The 27,543-nt window shown below is 49.9% G+C and overlaps 1 protein-coding gene across 9 annotated transcripts in view; it reads right to left on the bottom strand.

Moving 5' to 3' along the window:
* The window catches only part of CTIF (cap binding complex dependent translation initiation factor), a 297,040-nt gene that overhangs the window by 27,896 nt on the left and 241,601 nt on the right, over positions 1-27,543 (bottom strand). For 8 of the 9 annotated variants that reach the window (XM_086682924.1, XM_086682923.1, XM_086682922.1 and 5 more), the window contains one exon: positions 13,555-13,710. The exons of the other annotated variant lie outside the window; for it this stretch is intronic. In XM_086682924.1, the coding sequence (XP_086539050.1) occupies positions 13,555-13,710 (156 nt within the window). The remainder of the gene's footprint in view (positions 1-13,554; positions 13,711-27,543) is intronic. 9 annotated transcript variants of the gene reach the window in all.

Raw genomic sequence — 27,543 nt, 5'->3', positions numbered from 1 at the left:
TGCTCACTCAATGCCCCTCCATCACCCTTTCCCCACGACTATCGATCCGTGTAGCCGAGCTACGAGCCCACCCTGACTTCTCAGGATTGTGGCTCGTGGGATTCTGACCTGGGACACACTAATTCAATCTCACATGAGGCCTGGCAGACTGAAGTCGAGAAACGACCACTTAATTAGAGCAGAGCAAAGCGTAGGGACAGAATGCAGGCAGCTTCACCGGCTGACAGTAGTTTCTGCCCATTCGCTCATATTGTAAGCACAGATTGCTTCCTCTGAGTCTGATTTGGGGCGAGCGTTTCTCTTCCTCTCCCACTCTGACCTCCTCTCCAGGAACGGCTACCAGCCAGCCCCACGCTGCCGGCTCACCTTGCCTCTTCAAGGCTTCTGGGTTTATTTCCCCTGAGAGATCTGTCCAGATTAACTCTAGAAGGGTTATCTGGACAGAAGGTAATCTGTCTCCTGCTTTGCTCAGTCTAGACATTCTATTTCATTAATTTATTCAACCAGTATCGACCGAACACCTACTCTGTGCTGGGCACTGTTCTAGTCCCTGGGGATACAGCTGTGACGAGAATAGACACATTCCTTGCCTTTAGAAAGCTTCCATTTCCATGCTAGTCGGGGAGAGAGAAAACAGATTCACACAGAAAACTCTAAGGTGGAGCCAGATCCTGGTAAAGGCTATGGAGAAGAAGAAAGCAGGCTGCAGGGGTGTGAGGGTGGTGAGCGAGGGTCTACCCAGGACTGACCAGCTGAGGCCTGGAAGGGTGCCGGGAAGAAGGGCATTCTCCCCGAAGGAAAGGCAAGGGCAAAGGCCCTGAGACTTATTTTACTGTGTTCCTTCACAGTTTTGCTTATTAAGAAGCACTTCATTTATATGATACAAATATGCTGCTGACTGATCCCATTATTTCATGTCTTTTGTTTTTCATGTCTTTATTTTGTGTGACCTCCCACAGGGAAGGGAGGAAGTCCACTCGTAATTAGCAAATCTACTAAACCCCATGTAATCTGCATCCCAACAAGGAACCAAGGACCCGAGACTATGCGATGCACGAATTTGTCTGGCTCTGAAGTCCACCTCCTCCCCCAGCACCCTTCTTTGCCAGTTACAAGTAAGGGGAACCCTGGAGGTTTCTTCTTTTAGGGCCTGGCCCAGGCCACCTGTCAGCTGCTACTGATCATTGCTGGCGGCCGTGATAATGGAGCCACCAAGGGATTCTAGAAAAGAGAAAAGGTGGTTCCTAACAGCATCTGGCCCAGATGTACAAGTGCTGCTCACACATTATTTACATCTGAGGTGGGGACAGCAGCCAGTGGGGTATCATCAGATGGGCCTGAGAGCTGGAGCAGGTTAAGGAAGATCAGCGTGGGTCCTAGGGGGAGTTGCATGTGATCTGTGCGCCAGCTCCCAGGACTGGGTGCTTCCCTTTTCCCCCTTCTCTCTAGCAGACAGCAGTTCTGCGAGGGGAGGGACCACGTCATATTCATGCCCCAGCTCAAGCAGCCAGCCCAGCACTTCGCGCTCCTATTGCCTGGTACAGGGAACCTGGAATGAAGTCTGGGCCGGGCTGGGCTGTGCAAACCACGGGGAGACACTGGAGCGGGGCAGCGGGTGGGGGCGGCGGCGGGCATCCAGGAGGCCAGGATTCAACGGGCCACTTACCTGGAAATCGCCACTGGGGGTGGGAGGGGAGGGTGGGAGGAAGGCATCTTACTTAAAAATAACAACAACAACAACAACAACAAACAAAAAAACAAAGGCCAGAGGATTTAAAAATGTAGACAGAGGCACGTGGATAGGTGCAGATGCGTGTGTATCCTGTACACACAACTCCAGCCAGAAACAATGTATCCTCCCTCCACGGTCCACTCTCCAGTTTAGAAAAAGTGCGCACCCCCGCCCCTCCCCACCAAGGCCTTCAGCCCCTCCAGGTCCCCGCCTGCCTCCTGTGCGCCTCTGCAGAAAGCAGGGGCCTCTTGAAGTTCAGACATTAATTACTGAGTTAGAATATTTTTCAGAATTACAGGCATGGCCCCAGGAGATAAGAGGAAGGAGGAGGTGAGCGCGGAGGGGCGGGGCCGCGGAGGCGGGTCTGGAGGCGGGGGCGGCCGCGGGGAGCGGCCCCGCTCCCCAGCCCGCAAGGCCAGGCGCCCCCTGCAGGCGGCGTGGAGAGCGGGAGTGGGGGTTCAGCACCGCGGCCCAGGGCTGGCCCGAGGGGGCGTCCGCGGGAGGGGAGGCGTCTTACCTCCCTACCCGAGGCCTTAAACGTGGAATTCCTGCTAGAAAAACGGTCACGTTAATTAAAACTGTTTTCGGCGAAGAGGAGCTAAGACCAAATCCGTCCCCTTGTGTAATTAGGAGGTTTGGTGGCGCTGACTCCCTGGGAGGGAACCGGAAGGGCTGGCAGCGATTCAACGTCGCCCTTCAAGGATGCCGAAGATCTGATGTTTATTAAAAACGGCTCCCACCTATATGTGTAAGGCTAGCCCGTTCTAAGAGAGGAGCTGCATATTTTGGAGAAAATACCCAAAGCTTGCAACACCACCACCTTCCAAAAGGGAATTGAAGAGATGTCTTCCTGAAGCCACGCTGAGATGGGTTTGGAAGTCTCTTGAGTTTTTAGACCGTTTAAAAACGGTTCTGGCGTGGAGACTGGTTTCCCTTTGGAAACCAGTGTCTGGTGGAAGCTGGTATTTTTATAACTCCAGGCTCTCTATCAGATCCTGTGTTACCATGGTTGCTAAGGGGAACACTGGCTTCAAATTTCACATTTCAGTTTGCAGAGCCTGGCTAAGGAAGTAGAACAGTTAGAGGGTGGGGGCTGGGGAGGGGTCTGGGAGTGGTGGTAGGGAGGGGGGAGACTGGGTTTTATCTCGCTGGGGGCCAGGATCCCCAGCTTCAGGGGAGGCATGCCAGCCTGTGGGTATGTGGTGGGGGCTTGGAGCAGGTCAGGGGCATCACACCAGGAGTGCCTTGGCCGCCAACTGGAGGGGGGGGGCGACAGCTTTGGAGGGGACAAAACTGTGGGAGTTATTTCGGCAGAGGTTACAGGAATGGTTGCTTAAGCTGGGGTATTCATAGCAGCAGCTGTTGGACCTGGAGGAGCTCTGCAGCTAAACCAGTGCCCAGGGGCTGTGTACCTGCCCCAGGAAGGCTACATTCTCAGAGGAACATTCCAGGCAGGGTCTGTGCCTAAGATTAGGGCTGGAATAAACTGTTCACGGAGGAGGGTTCTCCTGAATTTTCAAGCTTCCTTCCAGCCTGTCACTTCCTGCTTAGTCTTTTTGATCGAGGGTTACAGCAAGAAATTAAAGACACAAGGGGTTGAGGATTGTTCTTTGCTGAGGTGCCCTCGCCAGATCTCCCGGTCTCGTCTGCGTCTGGGCTCCCACCGTCCTGCGTCCTACCTCACCTCATTTTGAGCATTGCATTGTGCACAGAGTTACCCTTGAGGCCCTCTGGCTAGGAAGAGCCCAGGTTTATTTGACTTTGCTATTTCAGCTTATTTCTATCCGCACGTGTGTGTAGGAGACCTTTCAGTTCAATAAGGAAGGAGCGTTTTTCTCAGCGTTTTTTGAATGAGCAAATAAACTCTCTTTTGTGCCTTCCATAGTGTTGCTCTCTGGCTTCAAAACTTTTGGAGGTTTTCAGTATCCTCTGGCGTGTCCCGGGAGCCAGCACGGGCCCAGGACTCACCCATCAGACCCATCTTTACCGCGCTGACACAGACGGGCCGCATTTATTCTGGCCCCCGTGCCTCTGTTCACTTTTCTTCCTGGGGGCCTCTCTCCTTTCTCGCCAATACCTGTCCTAAAGCCCTGGCTTCCCCTCCCCTTTGCCCCCAGCAGCTGCCCACACCTCCAAGGTCCCCCCTGCCCTTGCATTTGCGCAACCCGTCATCAGTGTTCATGGCGGCTTCATTTCTGTGGATTCGGTCACCGAGCGGGTCGTCAGCCCTTTGGAGGAGGATCACTTCACAACTTACACTCCCTCCTTCCAGTACCACTAGGAAACTCTGCAGTGCAGAAGAGAAAAGTAGCATCGTCTCAAACCAAATCACCGCTTCCCGAAGGAGCGGAGAGTCCCGAGCAAAACGTACTTGGGGTTACAGAACTAGGCGAGACCCAACTTACCCGCAGGTACCAACGAGAGACTGAAATGATTTACAAGCAACCCAGAAGAGGTCACGAGGCATTCACACAACCACCTGGCAAAGAACGTGTCCGGGGAACACGCGTAGGCCGCCCTGTGTAGACACGCATTGCCCCGGATGTTACAGGAGGGATAACTCAGGGCGGGGCGGGGACAAGGTGGGAAGTGAACCCGGTCTTGAAGGTGGGCAAGATGTCAGGCAGGAGGAGGAGGGAGATGGGGCTCCGGGAGGAGAAATGCAAGGGACCCTCGGTGGAGCTGTGGTGGGGACAGCGGCTGGAGCCTCAGAGGGCTCATGTGAGGCTCTCCAGGAAAGGGGGGCTGTGTTCGATTGTGGGGGGGCCCGGGGGCCCAGTTAGGAGACTTGGACAGTGCGTTCCGGGGCGGTCTGTGATGTGGTACTTCTCTGGAGCAATGCTGGGAACACGGTTTGCTTTCAACAGTGGTACACGACAGTGCAGCTCACCAAGGGGCTGTCGTGCATTACTTGCTTGTATTTGACGCCTTAAACCTGCAGGGTGGGTGTTAGTCCCATATTCCCGTGTTACAGATAGAAAGTTGAGGTTCGGAAACATTAAAGAATTAGGTGAGGGGCACCTGGGTGGCTCAGTTAGTTGAGCGCCTCTCCGGCTCAGGTATGCTCTCACGGTTCATGAGTTCGAGCCCCGCGTCGGGTTCTGTGCTGACAGGATCTTGGTGTCTCCCTCCCTCTCTCCCCCTCCCCCACTCGTGCATGTGCTCTCTCTCTCTCTCTCTCTCTCTCTCTCTCTCAAAAATAAAATAAACATAAAACAAATTAAAGAATTAGGTGAAAGCCCCACAGGCTAGGAATGGCAGGGCTGGGATTCAAACTCAGGTCTCTCTGGCCCTTCCGGCGGTGCTCTTCCCACAGTGCTCTCTGGCTGCCAATGGCTGCTCACTAACTGCACCTAAGATGCAGCGACTGGTGTCTCTTAACCTTGGCTGCACGCTGGAATCACATAGAGGGATGAAATCTTTTTTTTTTTTTTCCCCTCTCAAACCTCATCCCCAGAAAGTTTGATTTACTTGGCTGAAGTGGGGTTGGAGGGGCGGTCTGAAAAATTTGTAAGTTTTTAAAAGCTCCCCAAGGTGCAGCAGGGTCAAGAGTCCCGGGTCGCAAGGGGAATAATTTCAGATCTCCGCTCCCCTTAGGGTCCATCGGTATCCTGGGCACAGTGGACCTTGGCCTCTTCTGGCCATACTGGGCGCTGCCCCGGCCCCAGCTGGGTAGCTGAATGAGGCCCCATCTCCTGCTCTTGGGAAGGGAGGAACAGTCCCCCTGGAAAGGTACCTCCGAAGAATGTTCTGCTCGACTCTCTTAGCCCTGTGAAATAGCAGAGGATCTCCACCCACACCCACTTCATCTCAGCCTTTTCCGAGGTCAGATTTCCCCTGGAGCCAAAACAATGTGAGCAATTGAATGCACGCTCACGCAAAAAGTTGAAAAAGTGGCTCTCTCATTGTTGCATGGGGCAATTTCATTTCCTGAGAAGCCGGACTTGCTGCCCTCTGTGTTCTCCTCCCCAGCCTGTGCCTGCCGGCCCCTTCCAGGAGCCCAACCGGTTGCATCCTTGAGGGTGGGGTGTGTGCCCGTCGGAGACACCCCTCAGAGGCACCTGCCCCCTCCCTGCCCTTCCTCTGGAAAAGGCAGGGAGGGGCGGATGGGGTTTCTGGGGCCTGGAGGGAAGGAGAGCAAGGGAGCCAACCATAGGGAGGGGGTCAGAGGGAGGTGCAGAGGGATGAGAGATTCCTGGCACAGGGCAACCCCATCCCTTTCTCCTTTCCTCCACTCCTGACCTCTGGCTATGGCTGCCAGACTCAGAAGAGCGCAGGAGGCTGGGAGTCACGGGTAGAGATGGGCTGGGGGATCGGAATGGAGACAGAAAGGCCGAGAGGGAGTGGGCAGAAGCAGGCCCCTAGTACATGGGGAAAGTTTGCTCAAAGGAAACAGAAGTAAGGGGTTAAAAGCCACCCCAGCATTCCCTGCCAGAGGAATTTTTGATGAAGCTTTTGAAGCAAGGTGCCCAGGGAGAAGCCTTCAATGGTATCTCGGAACAGTTTGACAAGATCACCATTGGGTCATAGAGGCGACAGCAGAGTGGAGCGAGCCAAGAGTGTTGTAGGGTCAGGAAAAGGGTGTGAGGAGAGGACCCTCCCTGCCTCCCCCCCCCCCCCCCCGCCCCAACCAATTAAATGGTTGGCACGTTGGCTCCAGCTGAGATGGGAGATGACGACACCCGTAGCTCAGGCCACAAACACTAATTATACCCTCCTGTGTGGGGCCCTGGCAGTCACAGTTTGGCTGAGGGCCTCAGCAGGATGAAGGGGTCCTTAGAACGCTCCTGGAAAACAGCTTGAGGGATGCCTTACCGTTTCTTTGGGCCTTCTTTGATTTCATTCATTAACATTTTTCAGTTTTCAGTGGGTAAGTCTTTTACTTCCTTAGTTAAGTTTATTCCCAAGTATGTTACTCTTTCTCATGCTACTGTAAAGTGAACTGTTTTCCTCATTTCCTTTTCAGGTAGTTTGTTATCATAGTGTCGAGAAATGCAGTTGATTTTTGTATATTGATTTTGTGCCTGGCAACTTTACTGAGTTCATTTATTAGTTTTAACCTTTTTTAAATTTTTTGGTAGAGTCTTTAGGGTTTTCTTTTTTCTTTCTTCCTTCTTCTTCTTCTTCTTTTTTTTTTTTTTTAGAAAGTTTAGGGTTTTCTATATACAAGATCATGCTATCTGCACATGGAGACAATTTTGCTTCTTCTTTTCAATTTGGATGTTTTCTATTTCTTTTTTCTTGCCTAGTTGCTGTGGCTAGGACTTCTAATACTATGTTAAGCAGGAGCGTTAAGAGTGGACACCCTTGTCTTGTTCCTGATCTTGACGTGGAAGATGTAATATTGTTAAAATGTCCAGACCACCCAAAGTGACCTACATAGTCAATGCAATCCCTATCAAAATTACAGTTGCCTTTTTTAAAGTAATAGAACAGACAATTCTACAATTCATATAGAACCACAAAAAATTCACATAGCCAAAACAGTCTTGATACAGTTTGAAAACGAACGTGTCAGGAAGCACTACACATCCAAATTTCAGAATATATTCCAAAGCTATGGTAATTAAAACATACGTATAGACCAATGGGACAGAATTGAGAGTCCAGAAATAAATCCATGCATATGTGGTCGACTGACCTTCCGCAAAGTACCAGGAACACACAATGGGGAAAGGATAGTCTCTTCAACAAATGGTGCTGGGAAAACTGGATATCCACATGCCAAAGAATGAAATTGGACTCTTACACCACACACACACAAAAATAACTTCAAATGTATTAAAACTTCAGACCTGAAACTGTAACTTGTCAAAGAAACCATAGGGGAAAAGCTTCATGACATTGGTCTTGGCAGTGATTTCATGGATAGGACATTAGAAGCACAAAAGCAAAAACAGACAACTGGGACTACATCAAATGAAAAAGTTTCTGCGCAGAAACGCACACACACACACACACACACACACACACACACACACCCCACACAACAGTGAAAAGCAACTTACAGAATAGGAGAAAATATTTGCAAACCACATATCTGAATGGGTTAATTTTCAAAATATATAATATATAATACCTGGATTGAAAAAAATGAGCTAAGGACTTGAATGGACATTTTTCCAAAGAAGACATACAAATGGCCAACAGGCATATGAAAAGGTGCTCAATGGCACTAATTATCAGGGAAATGCAAATCAACACTGCTTCACGCCTGTGAGGACGGCTATTATTACTATTAAAAAAAAAAAGACAAGTGTTAGAGAAATAGCTATTCTGAAAGACAGTTAAACAAGAAGCTAAAAATAGAACGACCATATTATCCACAATCCCACTCTGAGTATTGATCTAAAAGAACTGAAGTCAAGATCTCAAAGAGACATTAGCGCTCCTGTGCTCACTGCGGTAGCCAAGATGTCGGAACGACCTACATGTCCACTAACAGATGAACAGATTTAAGAATGTGGTATACCCATACAATGGAATACAGTTGAGCCTTGAACGCAGGGGTTAGTGGCACTGACCCCCTGTGCAATCGAAAATCCACATATAATTTTGACACCCCCAAACTTAATAGCCTACTGTCGACCAGAAGCCTTACCAATAACATAAACAGTCAATTAATGCATATTTTGTATGTTATAGGCATTATACACTGTATTCGTACGATAAAGTAAGCCGGAAGAGAGAAACTATTACTAAGAAAATCCTAAGAAAGAGAAAATACATGTACAGAGCTGTACTGTAAAAACTCTGGATGTAAGTGGACCCCCAGGGTCCAAACCCACGTTGTTCAAGAGTCCACTGTACTATTCCACTTTATAAAAGAAGGAAATTCGGCAGAATGGGACAGCCTGGATGAACCCGGAAGACATTATGCTAAGTGAAACAAGCCAGTCACAGAAGGACAAATACTGCATATTTCTACTTGCACAGGGTATTTAACATAGTCAAACTTGTAGAAGCAAAGAATAGAATGGTGGAAGCCAGAGGCTGGGAGCAGAAGGGAGTGTGAGCAGCTAATTGCCACGCACAAAATTTCTGTTATGCCAGACGGATAGATTCTAGAGATCTGCTGCGTGGCATTGTACCTAGAGGTTAACAATAACTGTAATGTACACTTAAGAATCTGTTCAGAGGGTAGGCTACATATTAAGTGTTCTTATGACAATAACATTTCATTAACATCAAAAACATTTAAAAAAGAGGGGCACCTGGCCGGCTCAGTCGGTAGAGCATGTGACTCTTGATCTTGGGGTTTTAAGTGTGAGCCCCACGCTGGGTGTAGAAATTACTTTAAAAAAATGTTAAAAAACATAAAAAAAGAGCTCACGAAGCAAACGCGAGCAGTAAACAGGAGGGCAAGGAGGTTCCTGCACCTTCCAGGCACCAATTATACTCTTCAATCACTTTGAAAACCACCTTGGCACAGCCATTTGCACTTAGACAATGAAAAGTGCTCACTGAACATGATTCTTCTCCATCCCTCAAAGAGAGATCTGATCGACGCATGTTATTTATGGCAAAAGCGGAATCAGTTCCACGATGGCCTATTTGGCTTCCGCTGTGTAGCAGGCGCTGGGCTAAGGACCGAGGAGAGAGAAAGGTGCTTCATGAGGCAGGAGCAGAATGTCAAGAGCAGAGAGAGGCTCCAGCAGTCAGACCTGGATTCCGAAGCAGACTCTGCTGTGGGGCCCGGAGCAAGCTACCTGACCTCTCTGTTCTCTAGCAACCGGGGATGATAATCTTCAGAGTTAAAAGAGAAAAGAATGCATCATGTGCTTGGGACCAATGCCTTTCACTGTACTGTTATCATGACTAAATACTAAATTGCTAAATAAATTAAATACTAAATTACCCAATACTAAAATACTAACTAAGGCACCACGGAAAGGCCGGAGCCTCAAGAATGGAGTGCAATGCCTCGTTCTTGGGAGCTGTCCCTGTGCTCTGCTGGGGGTGGGGGTGGGGACTTCCCAGAAGAGGGGACTTGGGCTGGGCCTGGGAAAAGGTGTTATGGCCACGAAGAGAGAGACTCCAGGGATGGAGTCCAAGGTCTCAAGCTTGAGTAACTGAGAGAACAGTTAATTCAACTAGGTCAGAGTGTGCAAGGAAAGGCCCAGGGACTCCCTCCAGGGCAGGGTGCCTCTCAGAGCCCTCGGTGGCCTCCAGTCTGAAGGGGCTTTGGGGCCAAGCGCACACTCAATCTTAAAGGGGCATGGGGGTCAGTGAGGCCCAGGTCCAGCGAAGGTGGCCTCTGTGAGCTGAGGACCCCAAGGTTGTGGTAGGGCTGTGATGATTTTCTTCCTCTTAGGTTTGTGCTAAATGAGACTTTTTTTTTTTTCAACGTTTATTTATTTTTTGGGACAGAGAGAGACAGAGCATGAACGGGGGAGGGGCAGAGAGAGAGGGAGACACAGAATCGGAAACAGGCTCCAGGCTCTGAGCCATCAGCCCAGAGCCCGACGCGGGGCTCGAACTCACGGACTGCGAGATCGTGACCTGGCTGAAGTCGGACGCTTAACCGACTGCGCCACCCAGGCGCCCCTAAATGAGACTTTTCACACCAAGATGGCCCATGGGTCTGTGTTTTATTCAGAAGCTAGAGGAAAGGGGAGGAGGAGAAGCCATGGAGGTGTGCAGAAGCAGGGGATACAATGGGTGGCCCATGACTGTAAGAAAAGGCAACCGGGTGAGTTCTGGGGCTGCTGCCTTGCTGCGAGGGGGCAGGAAGTAAGGGTCTGGGCCCACACCAGGACCTGGACTGTGCAGAAAGGCCCTGGGGAAGAGCTCTGGCCACATCTTGTTGGAGGGGCTTGAGGCATGACCTGGATGTGTCTAGTGGGCAGCCGGCAATGTGGGCCTGGGGTGGTTCTGGGAATTGGGAGGACCCAGGGTAGGGGTGGGCCCAGTAGATTTGGGGTCGGCCATCTGCATGGCCTCAGGGGAATACCCTAAGCTCTTCCACGGAGAGAGAGGCAGCAGCAGTGGCTTTGGCTTCTAGAAACTTCTTAGAGCTGGCCCAACCTGCTTTGGGAATGTCAGTCAGGCCTAGGTATGAGTGTGTGTGTGTGTGTGTGACAGATAAGGTAGGGGAGGCAGCAACAGATTCTGCGAATTCAAGTGTCTATCTCCAGGGAGCTGGCAAAGGCACAGGGCCCCCCTTCATGCCCCCATATTTTCTTAAGGCCCTGTTTTAGGGAAGCTAAGTTCTCTATTTATTGGAAAGAGCCCTAGATTGGTCGGTGAGAAGCTCCAGGCCAGCCCTGGCATTGACTGGCTCTGTGTCCCTCTGGGCAGGGCTCTCAGCCTCTGTGTCCCTTTAAGATTGGGCATGTGCCCAGTCCTAAGTCAGCCTGGAGGACACCCAGCTCTCTGAAAGCCACCGTGCCTAAGAACAAGTCCCTTGGGCATTTCCTTCCACACCCTGACCTACTTGTCCTGGTGCTCTTAGCACCCACTCCACACCGTGTCTTTCTCCCTAAACCCCTTCAGGGCCAGCAGCATGATCCCGCTCTACAGGTCAGGAGCCAAGGCTCAGGGCAGGTGAGCTCTCTCCTGAGATGGAACGGCCGAAAACCGGCAGAGGCAGGATTTGAGCCCCGGCCCGGTGCTCTTGAACCACCTCACCGTGGGCCCCGAGCAGACGGCTTGGAGCACGGGGCTCCGGTTTCCTCTTTTCACAAAATGGTGAAAGCCACAGATGAACTATGTACTCTCCAAGTTTACCGTGAGCGTGGCAGGCACCTTTGGGTTTGTGACACCGTCCTGAAAGGTTTCATGTACCCAACAAGCGTGCATTAGGGGAAGCTCCTCGGTTTCTGCGCAGATCTCCTGGCACCTTCCGGATCTCACACCCGAAAGTTCGCGCTACCTCAGGCGGTGTTAGAAGCGTCCTGGCAGCCAGGGCCGGCGCTCGGCTGTAGCCCTGCCTCCTGCTGCTCGGGGAAGCAGGTGATGGCAACACCAGGAGGTGCCCAGATCACGCAGAGGGAACGTGTCGGGGCAATCCAGGTCACTGCCCTCGAACAGCGCCGCTCCCTGCCTTGAGCTGGGCTGCCAGGGGCACAGGGCGACTCAGGCAGGGGTGGGAGGGCCCCAAGAGGCCATCCTGCTTCCGAGAGGGCCGCCTTCCAGCCACCCCCGAGGGACGGCAAATGCAAAGCTATGGCCTCTCGTGGTGCTGCGTTCAAGTTTGCGACGCTTTGAGAACGACACACGGTTGGAAGAGGCCGTTTTCTGATTCTGAGAAAGAACTCTGAAACCAGGCGCGTTCGTTAAGAAGTATGTCTGGCTACGAGACTGACGGGTTTCCAAGGTGCCCGGGGGAGGTCCGCGTGCTCTGCTCTAGCCAGTGTCTGCACCGCCTGGGGCGAGCACCCTGCTCCCTAGAAGTGGATGCTTCCAAGACATTCACAAATACCCCTTCCCTTCTCTTACACTGCTCTATTATCTTCTTCCTTTCAAAAACACAAAAAATGTCCCTTGATGCCACCCCTCCCCTGTAGGTGACAGGTTCCTCTTTCCCTGTTGCCTTTCACAGAAACACTTCTCCAAAGACTTGTCCGCACGCACGTCCTCACCTCCACTGACTCCGCAGCGTGGCCTCACGTGGCGTCCGTGCTCGCCCCACTGACACCACGGGCCCCCGACCTCCTTGTTGCTAAACCCCGGCCGCTTCTCTGGCTGGTCGGATTGACCCCCCTCCGCCGCTCCCGAGGCTGCTCCTCCCTAGGTCCCAGGGCCGCTGCTGGGAGTGGGAGGGGGCAGCACATGTGACGGGTTGGCACCAGCTCCCGGTAGGATGATTCTCAGCCCTACTGGAGCCTCCTCTGACCCGCGCCCTCCTGGCTGGCCTTCCCGCCTCCTGGCCACTCCTCCATCTACCCTCACTCCGTGGGTCACCCTATCTGGTTCCCCGCCTGGAGCACCAGGTGCACACTGTCACTTTACACGACGCTCAAGTCCATGTCCCCAGGGATCCCGATGGCTTCCTGATCTCCAGACACTTCTATCTGAGCAACCGCGGGACAGCTCCCTGGTGACTACGAGGTCACCCAAACAGAAGAAAACGACTCCTGGTTTTCATCCCCACTGTGTTTTTCTTCCAGGCCTTCCCATCCCAGAAAATGGCGCCACCAGGCCGATGAACCGGGAGCCCACGTCCCTTCCTCCTTTCCCCGAAATCTCACGTCAGCAGGTCCCGTCGGTTCCAACTCAAAAACACAACTGGAATACAGTCCCCCTCTACACCGTCACGGCTGGGTTCCGAGCCACCACCCTGTCACCAGACGACACCAACGGCCCCGTAAGGCGCTCCCGGTTTCTGTGTTTGTCCCTTCCAATTCTGGCCCCCGGGCGTAGCCAGGGTGACCTTCTGCAGTGGTAGGGCAGGCCGCCCCTGACCTGTACCTGGTAGGGCAAGGCCACCCCTGACCTCTTGCTTCTCAAAAGCTTCTCGGCAATTCTTGTTTCTTTCTTTTTTTTAGGTGAAATTTAGAAGCAAATAATTCAACGGCAAACCAATCCAGACCAAAGATCCACTCATTCAGTTCATACTTCCTGGAGGCCTCCTCCCTGCAGGCAGTGTTCTAGATTGTGAGGTCTGAGTTAACAATACTTCCCTTTGGACGGCTCTTGCCCTTTATACAAACCGAGTAAATTACAGCCTGGCTTTCGTAAACAGAAGCCCGGGGACTTACGTTTCTCTTTACCAAGCGATTGATCGCGAGGTAAGTGGTACCGGCCCCGTAGCTTTCCCCGGGCATCCGGGTTTTGCTTACAGACATTCCAAGGTGACGTTGTCGGCGCCGGTCGCTTACCTCCCTGAGGCAGGTGTAGATGGGGCAGACGAGCACGCGGAAGGGCTCGCCCGTGCTGCTGCGCATGGTGCCGAACACCTCGCACAGGAAGGTGATGAAGCCAAGCCAGCGCTCCACGTCTTGCTGCTGCAGCTCCTCCCGCACCGTGAAGTCCTTCTGCGGAGGCACAAGAGACCGGGTCAGCCTCGCCAAGGTCAACCCGCTCAGCCGTAGCGCCTACCGGCTAAGGGCTAGTCCGAGGCAACTGGTCAACCCCATGCTTTCAGTGGCTGGAGGGTGACTGCTGGGGACTCCAGAGCCACCCCGACCTGCGTCCACAGCGCCTCTTCCTCAGTTTCCAGATCGGGGGCCCGTCAGCCTTGCCTCGCTGACCCCAATGGCGAGGTGGGGGAGTGAGATGAAGGCGAGATGACACCTCTCCCAGAGGCATCGCCTCGCCCATTCCACCCCCTCTGGTTAACCTCCAAAGCATGCCCGCCACCTGAGGGAGGGTAACCAGAATATTGTCCTGCACGTCAGCCATTAGTGACTGAGGCCCATCAGGGCTCCGGCACTGGGCTAGAGACAGCTACAGCCCCTGCCTGCTTAGGGCAAGTAGCAAGATTAGAGGCACTCATTTATCTTCCTTAAAAATAGTATCGCCCCATTGTGTGCCAGGCTCCGTTTTAAGGACTAGGAAATGACATGTTCACTCATAACTGTGATACAAGAATGAAGGTATTAAAGCTACTGGGGACAGGGGGGTCATTCTAGGTGAAAGGTCTCTGGGAGCTCCGAGGCAGAAGTTATCACTTCCAATTGGAAATCAAGGCCACAAAAAAGCTAGGATTCCGACAGGGGTGGGGTGCGTCTGGTGGGGAGAAAAACGATGTAGGGGGGGTAACATGGGTGTTTGGGAAACAGGGAGGTATAACCAAGCCTGGGTCCGGCATGGGTGGCATAGAGAGGACAAAACAGGAGGCAGGCCTGAGAAAGAGGGTGGGGCTAGAGTACGGACAATTGAAACCAGCCCAGGAGCTGCATTCTGTGTGATGGTTGGCAGAGGAGGTTTTGGGGTGTGTGCGTCACGAAAGGCCACGGTCATATCTATGCTCCTTACAAGGTTAATATGGCATGGATATGGAGACCAGACGGAGGCCACCGCAAAAGCGCAGGCTGCATGAAACCTGAACTCCCTGGCATCTGTGAGACGAGACTCTGTGGTAGGTTAGATTATATTCAGAAATATATCTCCCCTGCCCCTTGTCTTTGGGTTCGGCCATATGACTTGCTTTGGCCAACAGAATAAGCAGAAGTGACAGGGCGCCGGTTCTGATCCCAGGCCTTAAATGGCCTGATGTTTACTCTCCCATGCTTCTCTCATTGTCATGGGAAGGCCATCCGGGGGCCGGTCTGATGGTCCCAAAGGGAAGATGAGAGACCCGCGAAGCAGGGCCCCACCCAAGTCTAGACGAGATCAGGTGACCCCCAGCCAACTTGGAGGCACATAAGACAAGACAGCAAGGTGTGCCGTTAGGATTTCTGTGGGTGTCTGTCGAGCCGCAATAGCTGCCTGATACAGGATTGGCACATTGTCAAGATAAGGAGTCACAAAGCGATGGATTGCAGGGCTGATGGAAAAGGAAGACTCAAAGGTGATACCAAGATTCTGGATCTGGGTGACTGTGCCACCAAGAGGAACGGACACGGGACGACACACGCTGTAGAATGGGCGGCAGGCCGTTCCCACCGCCCAGTACCCGCCCCCTTGCTCATTTCGGCCGCACATTCTCCTTGCTGCCAGAATCTCACAGAAGACGTGGTTCACGTCTGCGCCTTGTGCGTGACGGAAGTGCCATCTAGAAGCCTAAAAGGGCAGACGGGGCCGCAGCCTCCTTGGCTGGCAAATTCGGGCTGGGTAAGAAGATCTCCAAGAGATGTCACTCGGTTTCTGCTTCTGATGAGCCCGGGTCACGGCTTATAATTTCACAGTTTGACCAGTTTAAAGCGTGTGTGTATATCAAACAATAGTGACAGCAGCCACTGCCCTTGCACCAGACACTGAGTCAAGTACCCTGTTCATATTCGATCATCACAATGATCCCATGAGGTAGGTCTTATTATTGCCCCATTTTATAGATGGTGAAACGGAGGTTAGAGAAGTTTGCCCATGGCAGAGCTGGGATTTGAACCCAGATCTGCCCGCTTTGGACAAGCTTTTCTTCCTCTTTCTTTTTATTTTTATTTTAAAAGTTTTCAGTGTTTATTTTTGAGAGAGAGAGAGAGAGAGAGAGAGAGGGAGAGACAGAGGGGGAGGGCAGAGAGAGAGGGAGATAAAGTCTGAAGCAGGCTCCAGGCTCCGAGCTGTTGGCACAGAGCCCCACGTGGGGCTCGAACGCACGAACAATGAGATCGTGACCTGAGCTGAAGTCGGACGCTTAATTGACTGAGCTACCCACGTGTCCGTAAATGTTTGTATATTTTTGAGAGAGAGAGAGGGAGAGAGAGTGCAAGTGGGGAAGGGCAGAGAGAGAGAGGGAGAGAGAGAGACGGGGACAGAGGATCCGAAGTGGGCCCTGCACTGAGAGCAGAGAGCCCAGAGGGGCGGCCTGGTGGTGTTTTAGGTACCTGTGAATGAATACATGACTTTGCCCACCACCCTAGGCCTATAAAGGGCCCTGGACTGCTGTCCTAGAAGTCATGAATCTTTAGGTCATTTCATTCTCATTAGCCTGTGTTTGTCCCACTATAACCTTGTGTGGTCAGAGCAGAGGCAGACATTAGTGTTTCAATGTTCGAATGGGAGAGACTAAGGCTCAAAGAGGTTATAAGACTGGATCAAGGTCACTTAGCATTGGAATCTGAGTAAGAACCTCTGCCCTACCATTGCTCTCGAAATACTGGCCTGAAGGCTCTCAGCCTTGGTTGCACGCTGGAGTCACCTGGAGGAACCTGGAAGCTACAGATGTTTGGGCTCCGCTGCAGAGAGGTTTGTGTCATTGGCCACGGTGGGGCCAGGACCCTGGTAATCCGTGAAAGCCTCCAGGTGATTCCGTTGTGCAACCGTGGCTGAGAACCACAACTCCTGGCCTTTATAAAGTGCCGACCTGGGAGTCAAGTCGGGGCCCTCTATCAGTGCCTGAGTTATCCTTTCCCCATCTCCCAGAAAAATGCCTGTGCAGGCGGACGTAGAAGAAGAAATCCCCACGACAGCACTGAGAAGGAAGATAACAGTTCACCAACAGACTCCTCACCAGACTCGGGAGGTTGACGCCACTAACTAAAGTGCTGTCATGAAGAAGCTCTTGTTGCCCAGAGCAGCTTAGCCTCCTCCCCAGAAGACCAAAGTCAAGGGGTAGATGGGCAGGCAGCTTGGCCTTCAGCCCTTCCCCGTCGGCCCCTGGCTGGTAGGCAGTCTGTGGCTGCTTTCGCACCCCGTCCCACGCACCATGGCAGCTCCTACCAGCACTGCTCTTGCCCTGGTCACTAGGGATTCAGGGGCCGAAGGCACCCTGTGTCCTCAGAGGCGCGATACTATCAGGCAAAGCGCTCTCAGTCAGGAAAAGGCTTGGGGCTGTGCATACCAGAAGCCAGAGTTTAAAAAACCGATCACATCTGATCAAAGAACTACAGCTTGACTCAGTTTCCTCCTGGTAATCAGTGGCCCCAAGAGAGGACTCTGTTTGGGGCTGGCAAAACGCACTAGGAATCTGAACACCTGCTAAATACTGGAAATCACATTTGGGGTGTGCACGTGAAACCACCCACAGAGAGGAAGACTCGACCGCTGCCACAGCAGACATCGAGAATTCCAAGGATGATCCATACGGCTAACCCCAGAACCAAACTGAGCCTCTGTCATTCAAGGGTAAGGGAAGAGAAAAGCAATCTGCCCTCTGTGGGAAAAGCCTGCACCGCAGAACAGGGGCTCGCCACCCTGAAGGCCTAATGGTAATGCATGGCTTTGAAAATGAAAACAAGGTGCCAAGAATAAATAAAGTTAAAAATTCAAGTACAAAACATGGTGGGCTTTTAGGTCCCGAAGGGCAATAGCATTGGTTCTGTGACAGGTGGAGGGGCGTTCACAAGTAGGGACCACGACTCGCTAAAAGCCCCAAGCAGAGAGGAAGTGTTAAGATGGGAGCCGGCGTTCAGGGAAAACCGAATGGGAATGAGGAACACAGTGGCAACATGGGGACGTGAGCCGAAGGCAACAAAGGACGGAATGGGTTCTGCAGAAAAAGTCGTACATAAGACAAACTTGGAAAATAACTAGAAAGCTGAAGATGGATGAAAAGGAAATGAAAAAGGAGAAGACTGAGTGGACGGTTGTCTAACCTATGAATTACAGAGGTTTTCAAAAAGGATCCCAGAATAGATGGGATACAGAGAGCAGAGCGAAACACTTTGAGTTGAAAACCAGAAGTCAAAGAGTACACTCTTCGGGTGGAAGGGGCGCATGGCATTCCGGAGCCCCACCATTGATACTTAGCAGGAGAATTTTCTTTTTTAATTTCAAGAAAAAGAAAAATTCTAAAAACAGCTTTGATCGGGGCGCGGGGGGGGGGGGGGCGGGGAACAGCCCTAGGTTTCTTACAAAGGAACAAAAATGTGGTTGGCCTTACACTTCTGTATTTGATGTTAAAACTCAGAGACACCGAGGCAACATCTTCGTTTGTTTGTGGGGGAAAAGAACACACAGAGCGCCGAGCAAAAGCAGGAGAAACGCATCTTACCTAAGTAAATGTTCTTCAAAGTCCTACCTACATGCTTAATAAGGAAGGAAATTCTGACACGTGCTACAACACAGGTGAACCTGGAGGACATTATGCTAACTGAAATATGCAAGCCACAAAATGACAAATACCATATGATTCCTCCTCCACAGGTAACTGGAGAAGTCGAAATCACAGAAACAGAAAACAGAATGGTGGTTGCTGGTGGCTGGGGAGAGAGGGGACCGGAGAATTGCTTGATGGGTTAGAGTTTCAGTTCCGTAAAATGAAAAAGTTGTGGAGACTGGTTACACAACAATGTGACCATAGCTAACGTGATGGAATTGCACACATAGAACCGGTCGAGATGGTAAATTTTACTTATGTGGTGTTTTCTGTTGCCGCAGTGAAAAATAATTTAAAAATGCAAAAGCTTTCTTAAGAGCATGCCCGGCCAACAAAATTTAGACTCAGCTTGAGGAAATCAGAGTATAGCAGGACCAGAAGTGAAAACTGAAACGAGGGAGACAGACTGATGAAGTTAAAATAAGTAATTATAACTTTGGTTGTAAGATAGAATCAAAAGCCGGAAACAGTCCTTGAAAGAGAAGCTATTTAATCTTTAAATGAAATCTGAATAAGAATCTTATAGTAGTAGTGATTTAATAATCTAAGATTAAATTACTGAAGACTGATAAATACTGGTAGAAAGGAACAGAAGACTGTAAGGCATACACATTTCATAATTTAGACCTGAAGGATTCACAAGCTATTGTGTTTTCCTTAAGTACGGTAAACATAGAGATAGAAGTTAAACTATGACTTTGAAAGTATTAAAAGTAAACACTAGTAACCATTGGCCACACTGAAAACAGGATATATAAAATAAATGGATGGGTAAAAATAATGGTGGGAAAATAAAAATAAAATGAAAACACTAGTAAAATCAAAGTAGTTTTCAAGATAACAATACTTACGTAAAATAAAAAAGGTTTTATATATATATATATGTATAATTACATTCATAATAGATAACAAGAAAGATTATATACTACATAGCATTGACTCAAATATATAAAACAAAATCTCTTGAAACCTAAGAAAACAAAGAAGAACAGTATTTGGAAATGAAACCATGTATTCCATGGCTAATGGACAAAATTCAATCACTTAGATGGTTTCAATAATGTAATTAATAAGACTAAAGGGAAACTAGCCTCATGTAAGTTGTGATTCACTACAAATTTCCAAGCACAGAAATTCTATTTGGGCCAAGAATTAAGAGCGATAAAAGAGCAGCCAATTACTTGGGTGTTTAAAAATAGTCTCCTAAAGAAAGATGGAATGAAGAGATCATCAAATATATGATAATAGATTAGGAAATAGAGAGTTATAAACACTTGCGGGATGTGGTCAAAGCTATAGTGAAAGGTGAGTTTATAGTCTTAACTATTTGGGCTATTAAAAAGAGGAAGCAAATACATCATCCAAACCTATTCTGTCCAGTATGGTAGCCACTCGTGACATAGGACTACTGAGTGCTTGAAATGTGGTCATACAAACTGAGATGTGCTGTAAGTATAAAATAGAGAGGAGTTGTTAAAGACTTAGTATCAAAGAATGTAAATGTCTCATATTTAAAAAATATCAACTACATGTTGAAATTTTGGATATACTGGGTGAAATATGTTATTAAATTCGAAATCACACATGTGGAGGAGGCTCCTGGATGGCCCAGTCGGTTAAGCTGCCTGACTCTTGACTTTGGCTCAGGTCATGACCTCATGGTTTATGGGATCACACGCCATGTTGGGCTCTGTGCTGAAGCATGGAACCTGCTTGGGATTCTCTCTCTCTCTCTGCCCCTCTTCTCCCACCTCTCTCTGTCTCTCTCAAAGTAAATAAGCTTTTATTAATAAGGCTCTAGTAACTAAGGAAATATATGAAAGGACATAATAGAGATAAAGCCCAAAACTAATTAATTAGAAAACAGAGAAAGGAAATTATGTAAAATCAAGAAAGAAGAAACAGAAATAAAGCAGAAATACAATCAAAATATTAAAAAAGATATATAGTAGATAAAAATGTAATAAAAGCTATTTACAACGCTGTGTTGATGATTTGGGGGAAAATGATAAAACAGGCGATGTTAAAAAAAATAAATATAACCACACTTTACTTAAAAAAAATCAATAAAAAAGTCAGAAAAGATAAAAATCATAAAACAAAATGAAAAGTTCTGAATTTGGAGGTCTCTAAACTTATGATTTTTGTAGGTAAGTTGATTCAAATTTTCAAAAAATTAGATAGCTGCTCTGCTATGTTGACTGATCTAGAACATAAAAAGATACGTTTTTCCAATTTCCTATTACCCAAATCTCATGATAGTATATTACAAGCAAGCAAGTCTATGGGCTTATCTCTCCGATGTGAGTTGATGTGAAAGTCCTAAATGAAATGCTAGTAAATAGATCGTTATAACCAAGTAGATTTTATGCCGGAAAGGCAAGGACGATTTAGTATTAGGAAATCTATCAACATAATATATTACATCAATAGGCCTAACGTCCATGACCCTTGGAAGGAGATAAAATGATTTGATGTGGTTACGCGTATGAAAAACCCAGGAGAACCCTCTAATAAAGATTCGAATTAAGAAGACAGTTTAGCCACTAATTAATTAATAAGAGTATTTAGACCCAAAATTAATAAACAAAAATCAACACCTTTTTAAAATAAGATTAACCAGTGAGATATTTTAGTGCACAAAAGCTCCTTTTTTAAAGCAACAAAAATACTTCACCAACATTATTTAGAAATGTGCAAAATTTCTACGAAGAAAATTGCAAAACCAAACTGAGAGATTCCGGACAGTCTTCCACAAATGAAGAAACACACAATATTCCTTAATGGGTAGATAGCATTATAAAGATGGTGATTCCCTGTGAAATGATTCACAAGCGTAACTTCGGTTTGTACTCCATATTCCAATGGGAACTCTTTGGAGGGAAAAGGGCTTAAAACAATAATCCTAAAAGTAATTTGAAAGAGTACAGGAGAAAAGCTAAAATCAGAACAATCAAAATTGCAAAGAGTCATACGGTTTTTCACCTATCCTAAAGCTTTCATTCGAAAGGGTGTGGAACTGACATAAGTAAGAATGGATAGTTAGATCACATAGCCTAGAAACAGATTTGGTATCCATAAGGATTTATCACATGGTCCCCAGAGGACCACAAATCAGTGGCAAAGGGAGCATTAGTCACTCAGGCAACAGTACAGGTACAGCTGTACTGTTGGGAGTTGGGGGGGATAATACTTTAGAGTCTCCCTTAACACTGGGCCCTAAAATGAATACCAGCTGGAATAAAGAGGTAAACCTTCAAGAAAAAAAAAAAAAAAAAAAGAGAGAGAGAGACAAACCACATGAATTTGAAGAAAATTAGATCGAGAATAAAATTTCTGGATACAGAAGGGCTTTCCACATTAACACAACAAAGGAATGCATCAAAATACTACAAACAGACTTAGAAGGCAATTAGTAGTCTGGGAAAAAAGTCCGTAATAAATGTGACACAGGGCAACAGTCTATAAACACCTTGATCAAATTTGTAATACAAGTACTTAATCCCTCATGGACGAATGGGAAAAGGCCATTAAAGGATAATTCACTTATGAAAACATAAATTGCTGATAAATAAATAGAAACAAATTAATTAAGTCTCAGTAGCAATCAAATTAATGAAAATACCATTTTTTTCTACCTTCTATATTAATAAATTAAAAACCGGTAGTTGTCAGTGCTGGTGAGGATGCGGTGAGATAGACATTCATATGCGTGCCGTGTAAATTGGTTATACGTTCTTAAAAAGATCTTAAAATAAGCCTTCAAAGTGTTCTTATTGTTTGATTTAGTGATTGCACTTGGGGATAATTATCATAAGGCAGTATTAATAGTAACAGGAAAAATAAGCTTAACAAGCACAAAAATTCAACAACCTAAGTATCCAACAATAGGAGAATGATTAAGTAAGCAATAATCCTTGCACCCATTAAAAATTATGTTTATGAGAAGTTTATAACACCACGGGAAAATGGCTATACCACGTTAAGTGAAAAAACCGAAAGCATAATTGCATGTAATTGCATGTAATCGCATCCACAAATTTTTTAAAAACATTTTTATTTATTTTGAGAGAGGGAGAAAGAGAGAGAGTGTGAGTAGGGGGAGGGGCAGAGAGAGAGAGAGGAAGAGAGAGCCGGCTCAGTGCCGTCAGCGTGGAGCCCGATGCTGGGCTCGAACCCACGAACCGTGAAGATCATGACCTGAGCCGAAATCAAGCGTCAGATGCTCAACTGACTGAGCCACCCAGGCGCCCCCGTGAAATTTTCTTTGAAAGGAAAAAGATGAGAAATATCCAAGGTGTAACAGTCGTTGTTTCTCAATAGTGGATTTATGGATGACCTTTGTTTTTTACTTTTTATTACTTCCTGAATGTTTCTATTTTTCTGTGAACATTTTGTTTTATAATCAGAAAAGCAGCTCCTTAGGAAGAAATTGGCAGGTTGTGACCCTTTCCCTTGATTTTTTTGACGAGGACAGCGGAACTCCTGGAGCGTTCTACAAGCTAGCGTTGACTCTCACTGGAAGGGTGGGGAAATGCGTTGTGAACATGCCCAGCTCAGAGGCCACCGAAACCCAGCTGCGTGTCTTCTCTGGGCACACATGTTGTCGGCTGCCGGCTTTTCCTCTGAAACAAGGAGCTCTTTTCTGCCAACCGAAATCGGCCGTCCCCTGGGTCTCAGCTCTGCCTTCAACATCGGCCTCTTGCATCCAGAACCAGCAAGGGGCCTCAGATTGGTGGCAGCCATTTCAAAGTCTGGTATTTGGCTCCAGGTTCTCATCTGCCTGGCAGGCTCCCTCCCAGCAACCCCTAGTGCCTTTCCCCAAACTTTAAGGCTACCATTTAAGCCCTGTTTCCTGCCTAAAACTATTTATTGACGTACTGCTATTTCCTGCACCGGCCACATCAATAAGCCCTGAAAGCCATTCAGTGTCTCAGGTTTCTCAAGGCATTCTGGGAAATTCTTCCCCGCTCTGGACAACCACATGGACTCTGGCATGATAGAGTCCTGTGGTCAAGCCAAAAACAGCTGCGTACAGGCACAGGGGGGAGACACCCCCGCCCCCAGGCGGCCACGGCACTGGGGAGATGCCGTCCTGAGCGAGGGGAGGGGTAAGGCATAAGGATCACAGTGTATTCGGACACTTCCTGAAGTCCACGGGCGGCCCCACCGCTCCCTGCAAACTCACCATCATTCCCTTCTCCTTTGAAAACAAACGACCCGGGGAAATGTGCCCATGCACACTCTCCACCCCCAGTGACTCCGGTTTGTTTCTGGGCAGAGAGGTGGCTGGGGCTGCCATCTCCCCAGCGGGGAGGAGAAAGTGCAGTCTTATTTGCTTCTGGCAGGAAGTTTCTTTTTCCTGGAGAGGCTGGGATGAGACGTGGGAGGGACAGGCATTGAGGAGCTGGTGACAGCCAGCGGCAGTGAGTGGGTCTCAGCCCTTCCCCTCGGCCACTGGCTGGAGGGCTCAAAGAGAGTATTTGATGGAATTCTTTATATTGGAAAGACGAAAAGTCATTTTCGACTAGGAGGTGCTCTATTTTTATTCGGTGCAGGCTTTCACTTCCTTCAGGCTTCTGCTTCAGTGTCAGCCACTCAGGGAGGTGCCCCTGCTGCCGACTCCCTCTCTGAAGTAGCAGTCCCCCCAGAGGCAGGGGGATTCCCAAGCCCAGAGCCGGTCCGGAGAGGAAACTAGAGCCTAGCTAGATCAATCTCCCGTGGCCTGAGACAGAGAATCCTGGATGTGCCATTTCCTGTCCTTTTCTGGGCGGGGGCCTCCGGGTTCCACGAGACCCCTCTGCAACCTTATGAAAAGGGATTCAGGGAAATTAAGCCACCTCAGGTTGGTTTCAGTGGCTCCGTACCAGAAGAAGTGAGGGCTGTAAAAACAGGCCCACCTTCTGTGATTGAACAGTGGATCCCTGGGCTCCGGGCAGGACGGAATGGCGCTGGGGGCCAGGCATCAGGACACATGGCCGGGCCGGGTCGGTAAGGAGAACGGGCTGAGGCTGGGTGGGCGTGCCTCTAGCACAGCGCCAGGGTCAGGGGAGGAGAAGGGAGGAAGGGCTATCTGGTAGGCATCTTTGTCTTGGCCAGGCTTCCTCCGGCAGCCCACACACCCTGCCTCTCACACACCCACTTGGGGCAGCATCATGGAAGGATCACCCAGGGCTTGGCGTCCCTCCGACTGGGTCAGAGAGACCTTCTTGGCTTCAAAGAGTGACGCGTGCGGTGTATCTGGCGCACAGTAGGTGTTTAACAAGTGGCGGAGAGACCTCTTGGCCATCGCATCCTGAGTCATTCTGTCCACCAAAGCTGGCCCCGGACCTGGCTGCCCCCCATCCTTCTGGCAGGCTGTGGGTGCAGCCCCGGCTGAGAGGCATGCTCACCAGGCTGCACCCACAGCTGGCCATCACGGCCACACTGTGGCCACGGCTGCTAGTCTTGACTCGGTCTTGTTAGGCGCTGAGGCCTGGCACTGGGGATTCACTCAGTAGTACGTCAGCTCTGGAACAGTGAGACTCTGACCCATAGGTCACTCAGGCTCGGGCCTGAGTCTGCTGTGGCTCCCCATCTTGTCTGGAGGGAGAAGGTGGCCCGGAGGCCAGTGTGAGCACAGGGCTGCAGCCTTCCCCCCCACGACTGGTTGCTTGCCTGGAGTTCTGATGTCTGCTGGGCCCTGCACTGCTCCTTGGCTCTGGGCATGTCCTTTCCCACTCCAGGCGGGACTTCTCACTGAGTATCCCTGACTTGCCTGGCCCGCGGACCAGACATCCACCCACATGATGCCAAAGCCCTGGTCACTCTCACTCTCCACTGCTTCGCTCTGCTGTGCGCTGTTGGGTAGTGATCTCAGCTGGGAGTGACAGAAACCCTCCCAAAGGTGCACGCGGCCTCAACTGGCTAACGGGAGGGGTGGGGTCCAAGGACACAGCCGATCCACGGGGCTCATGCAATGAAGCCAGAGCTGGCCCTCCCGCTCTTGCCTCTGCCTGTCTTGGTTTTGTGCATATTAACCACCTTCTCTCCTGCCAGGGTCTCCCTTTGCGACGGCGAAGGGCAGAGATGGCGGTCAGTAGCTCCCAATCTCTATCATGATGGCTTGTGAGCCGAAGGAAGACAGACCTCCCTGTGTCCTACTGTCCAAACCACAAATCTCAGGGACAGATTCTGATTGGCCCTGCTTGTCACATGACCATCCCTCAGCCCAATCACTGCGGACGTGGACATGGGGCTCCCTGATCTGCCAGACCCATGTTGCCAATTTCGTAGCTGGGCAGCTGGGGCGCTACGGCTGGTCCCCAGACCACAGATAGAGGAAACAGCTCCCCACTGCAAACACAGATCTGGGTCTGGGACCATCACTGTGGCTTTCACACATGCCTGAAACTCTCCTGAGCATCATGTCAAATGCCCTGCCTGTTGGTGGGTACTATAGCCCTTTGAGTCCCACTCAAAAGGATGAAGAGAGAATAACGTTATCGGATGATCTTGAATCTGCTTGAATCAGTGGAAATGAAAATCATTCCCCCAATCCCGGCCCTCCAATTATTACTAATAAAAAAAAAAAAAAAATCACTGGAGACACTCTCCATCACTGAGGGTTCATGGACGGCACTGTGGCTGGGAACAGCCATCAGCCACTTCCAGTTGAATCTAGAACCTTCTGGAGACATTCTCCAAGCCTCCCAGGGTGTGAGCACCTAGAATATCTCTGGCTTGGCAAAATCAGGTCAGGTTGGCTCAGCTCTGCTGATCTGTATGGGGGGGGCGGGAGCAGCAGCAGCACTGGGGTGCAGTGGGGAGAAGCTGAGAAGCCGGGCTGATTCAGTGGGAATTCTGTCTCACACTTAGGCAGGCGTGAAGCCTCATTATCAGGCGAGGGGGAGCCAGCACCTGCTGTGGCTGTGGCCTTGAAAAGCCCTCAGAAGAGGCTGGAAGTTTTGCTTTCGGCCTGAGGAGGAAGAGAGGGCTGGACTGTTTGACAGACAGGAGTACCGATGGGGGCGAGCAGAGTGTCATAGGACTCATGGAGCCTCAGAAGACACTCACAGGTACAATTTGCAAGGTACCGGTGAACTGGAGCACCGAAGTCTCCTGGGGCAGCCCTCAGTAACCAGCCAGTAGACCACGTGGGAGGTACCCTGGCTGCCAGCCTGATTTGGGGGTCAGAGGCCCACCATCCATTCATGTGGCACTTTTCTTTTCAGACCACTTCTACAAGTGTTACTTCACACAGCATCTCACACTTCTGAGGCTCGTTGGGCTGGAACCCAGGTCCCTGATTTGGCTTCTGGTGCTCTTCCTTCCCCAGAGGCGTCCTGTCCAAAAAGGCTCACCTGTGGACAGGACAGCTGCCTGCCTCTGCCCTGCCTTTCCCTGCGGGTGCCCCCAGATGAGAGGGCCCAGCCCTCAGCTCTGCAGAATTGACATTCCTCTCTGCCTGGCTGCCACCCTGCCCAGAGAGTGGCCGTGGCCTTGGAGGCACATAGGGTCACCAGGGTCTGCCCCGGCGTAGGGAGGTCTTACCCATCATGCAGAGCTCTCTGTGGGGAGGGAGGGGGCGTGCACGCTATGGCCTCAGCTCCGGGAGCAAATAAAAGGCCACAGGTCTGCAAAATAAAAACGCCACAAGTCTAGTTTGGGCAAGTTGCTGTGCGGTTATTGGGGCAATCGCTGTCTGTGCCTGATTCCCCATCAGGCGTAGAGTGGAAAGAGACTAAACGACCTGCACTGGGTCAGGAGGATGACAGAGTGATGAAATGGATGTGAAAACCCTAGGGAAAAGGTGAGAACCCTCCCTGCTAAAAAAGAGTTATGATGCCCACATGACACGATTTTAGGAACAAGGCATACAGGAGACAAGTACGCTGCCTGGGGTTTTCTGTGTGAGGAAAGTGGGAGCTGGGGCTACAACCCAGCTTTTCCAGCTTTCGGGGATTTCTAGGGTCTGGTCCTAGAGTTTCTGCCTGGACCAGATGCTCCCACAAAAGTCGGGTCACCTCTGGCAGGCAGAAGTGCTGTCTGGGATCCCACTGCTCGGGGCCAGGCCCGCAGGCTGTGCTCTGGAAGCGGTAATGAAACTGAAGACATGAAATCCTACTTTCAGGGAGCAGCCCCATCACTTCTGAAACTGTCTGGAAGCCTGGCGATAAAAATAGATAAT

Source organism: Puma concolor, chromosome D3, assembly GCF_028749965.1.
Source record: "Puma concolor isolate L17-30 chromosome D3, mPumCon1.1.hap2, whole genome shotgun sequence".
Classification (NCBI taxonomy): domain Eukaryota; kingdom Metazoa; phylum Chordata; class Mammalia; order Carnivora; family Felidae; genus Puma; species Puma concolor.
This window is presented reverse-complemented; position numbering and strand designations above follow the sequence as displayed.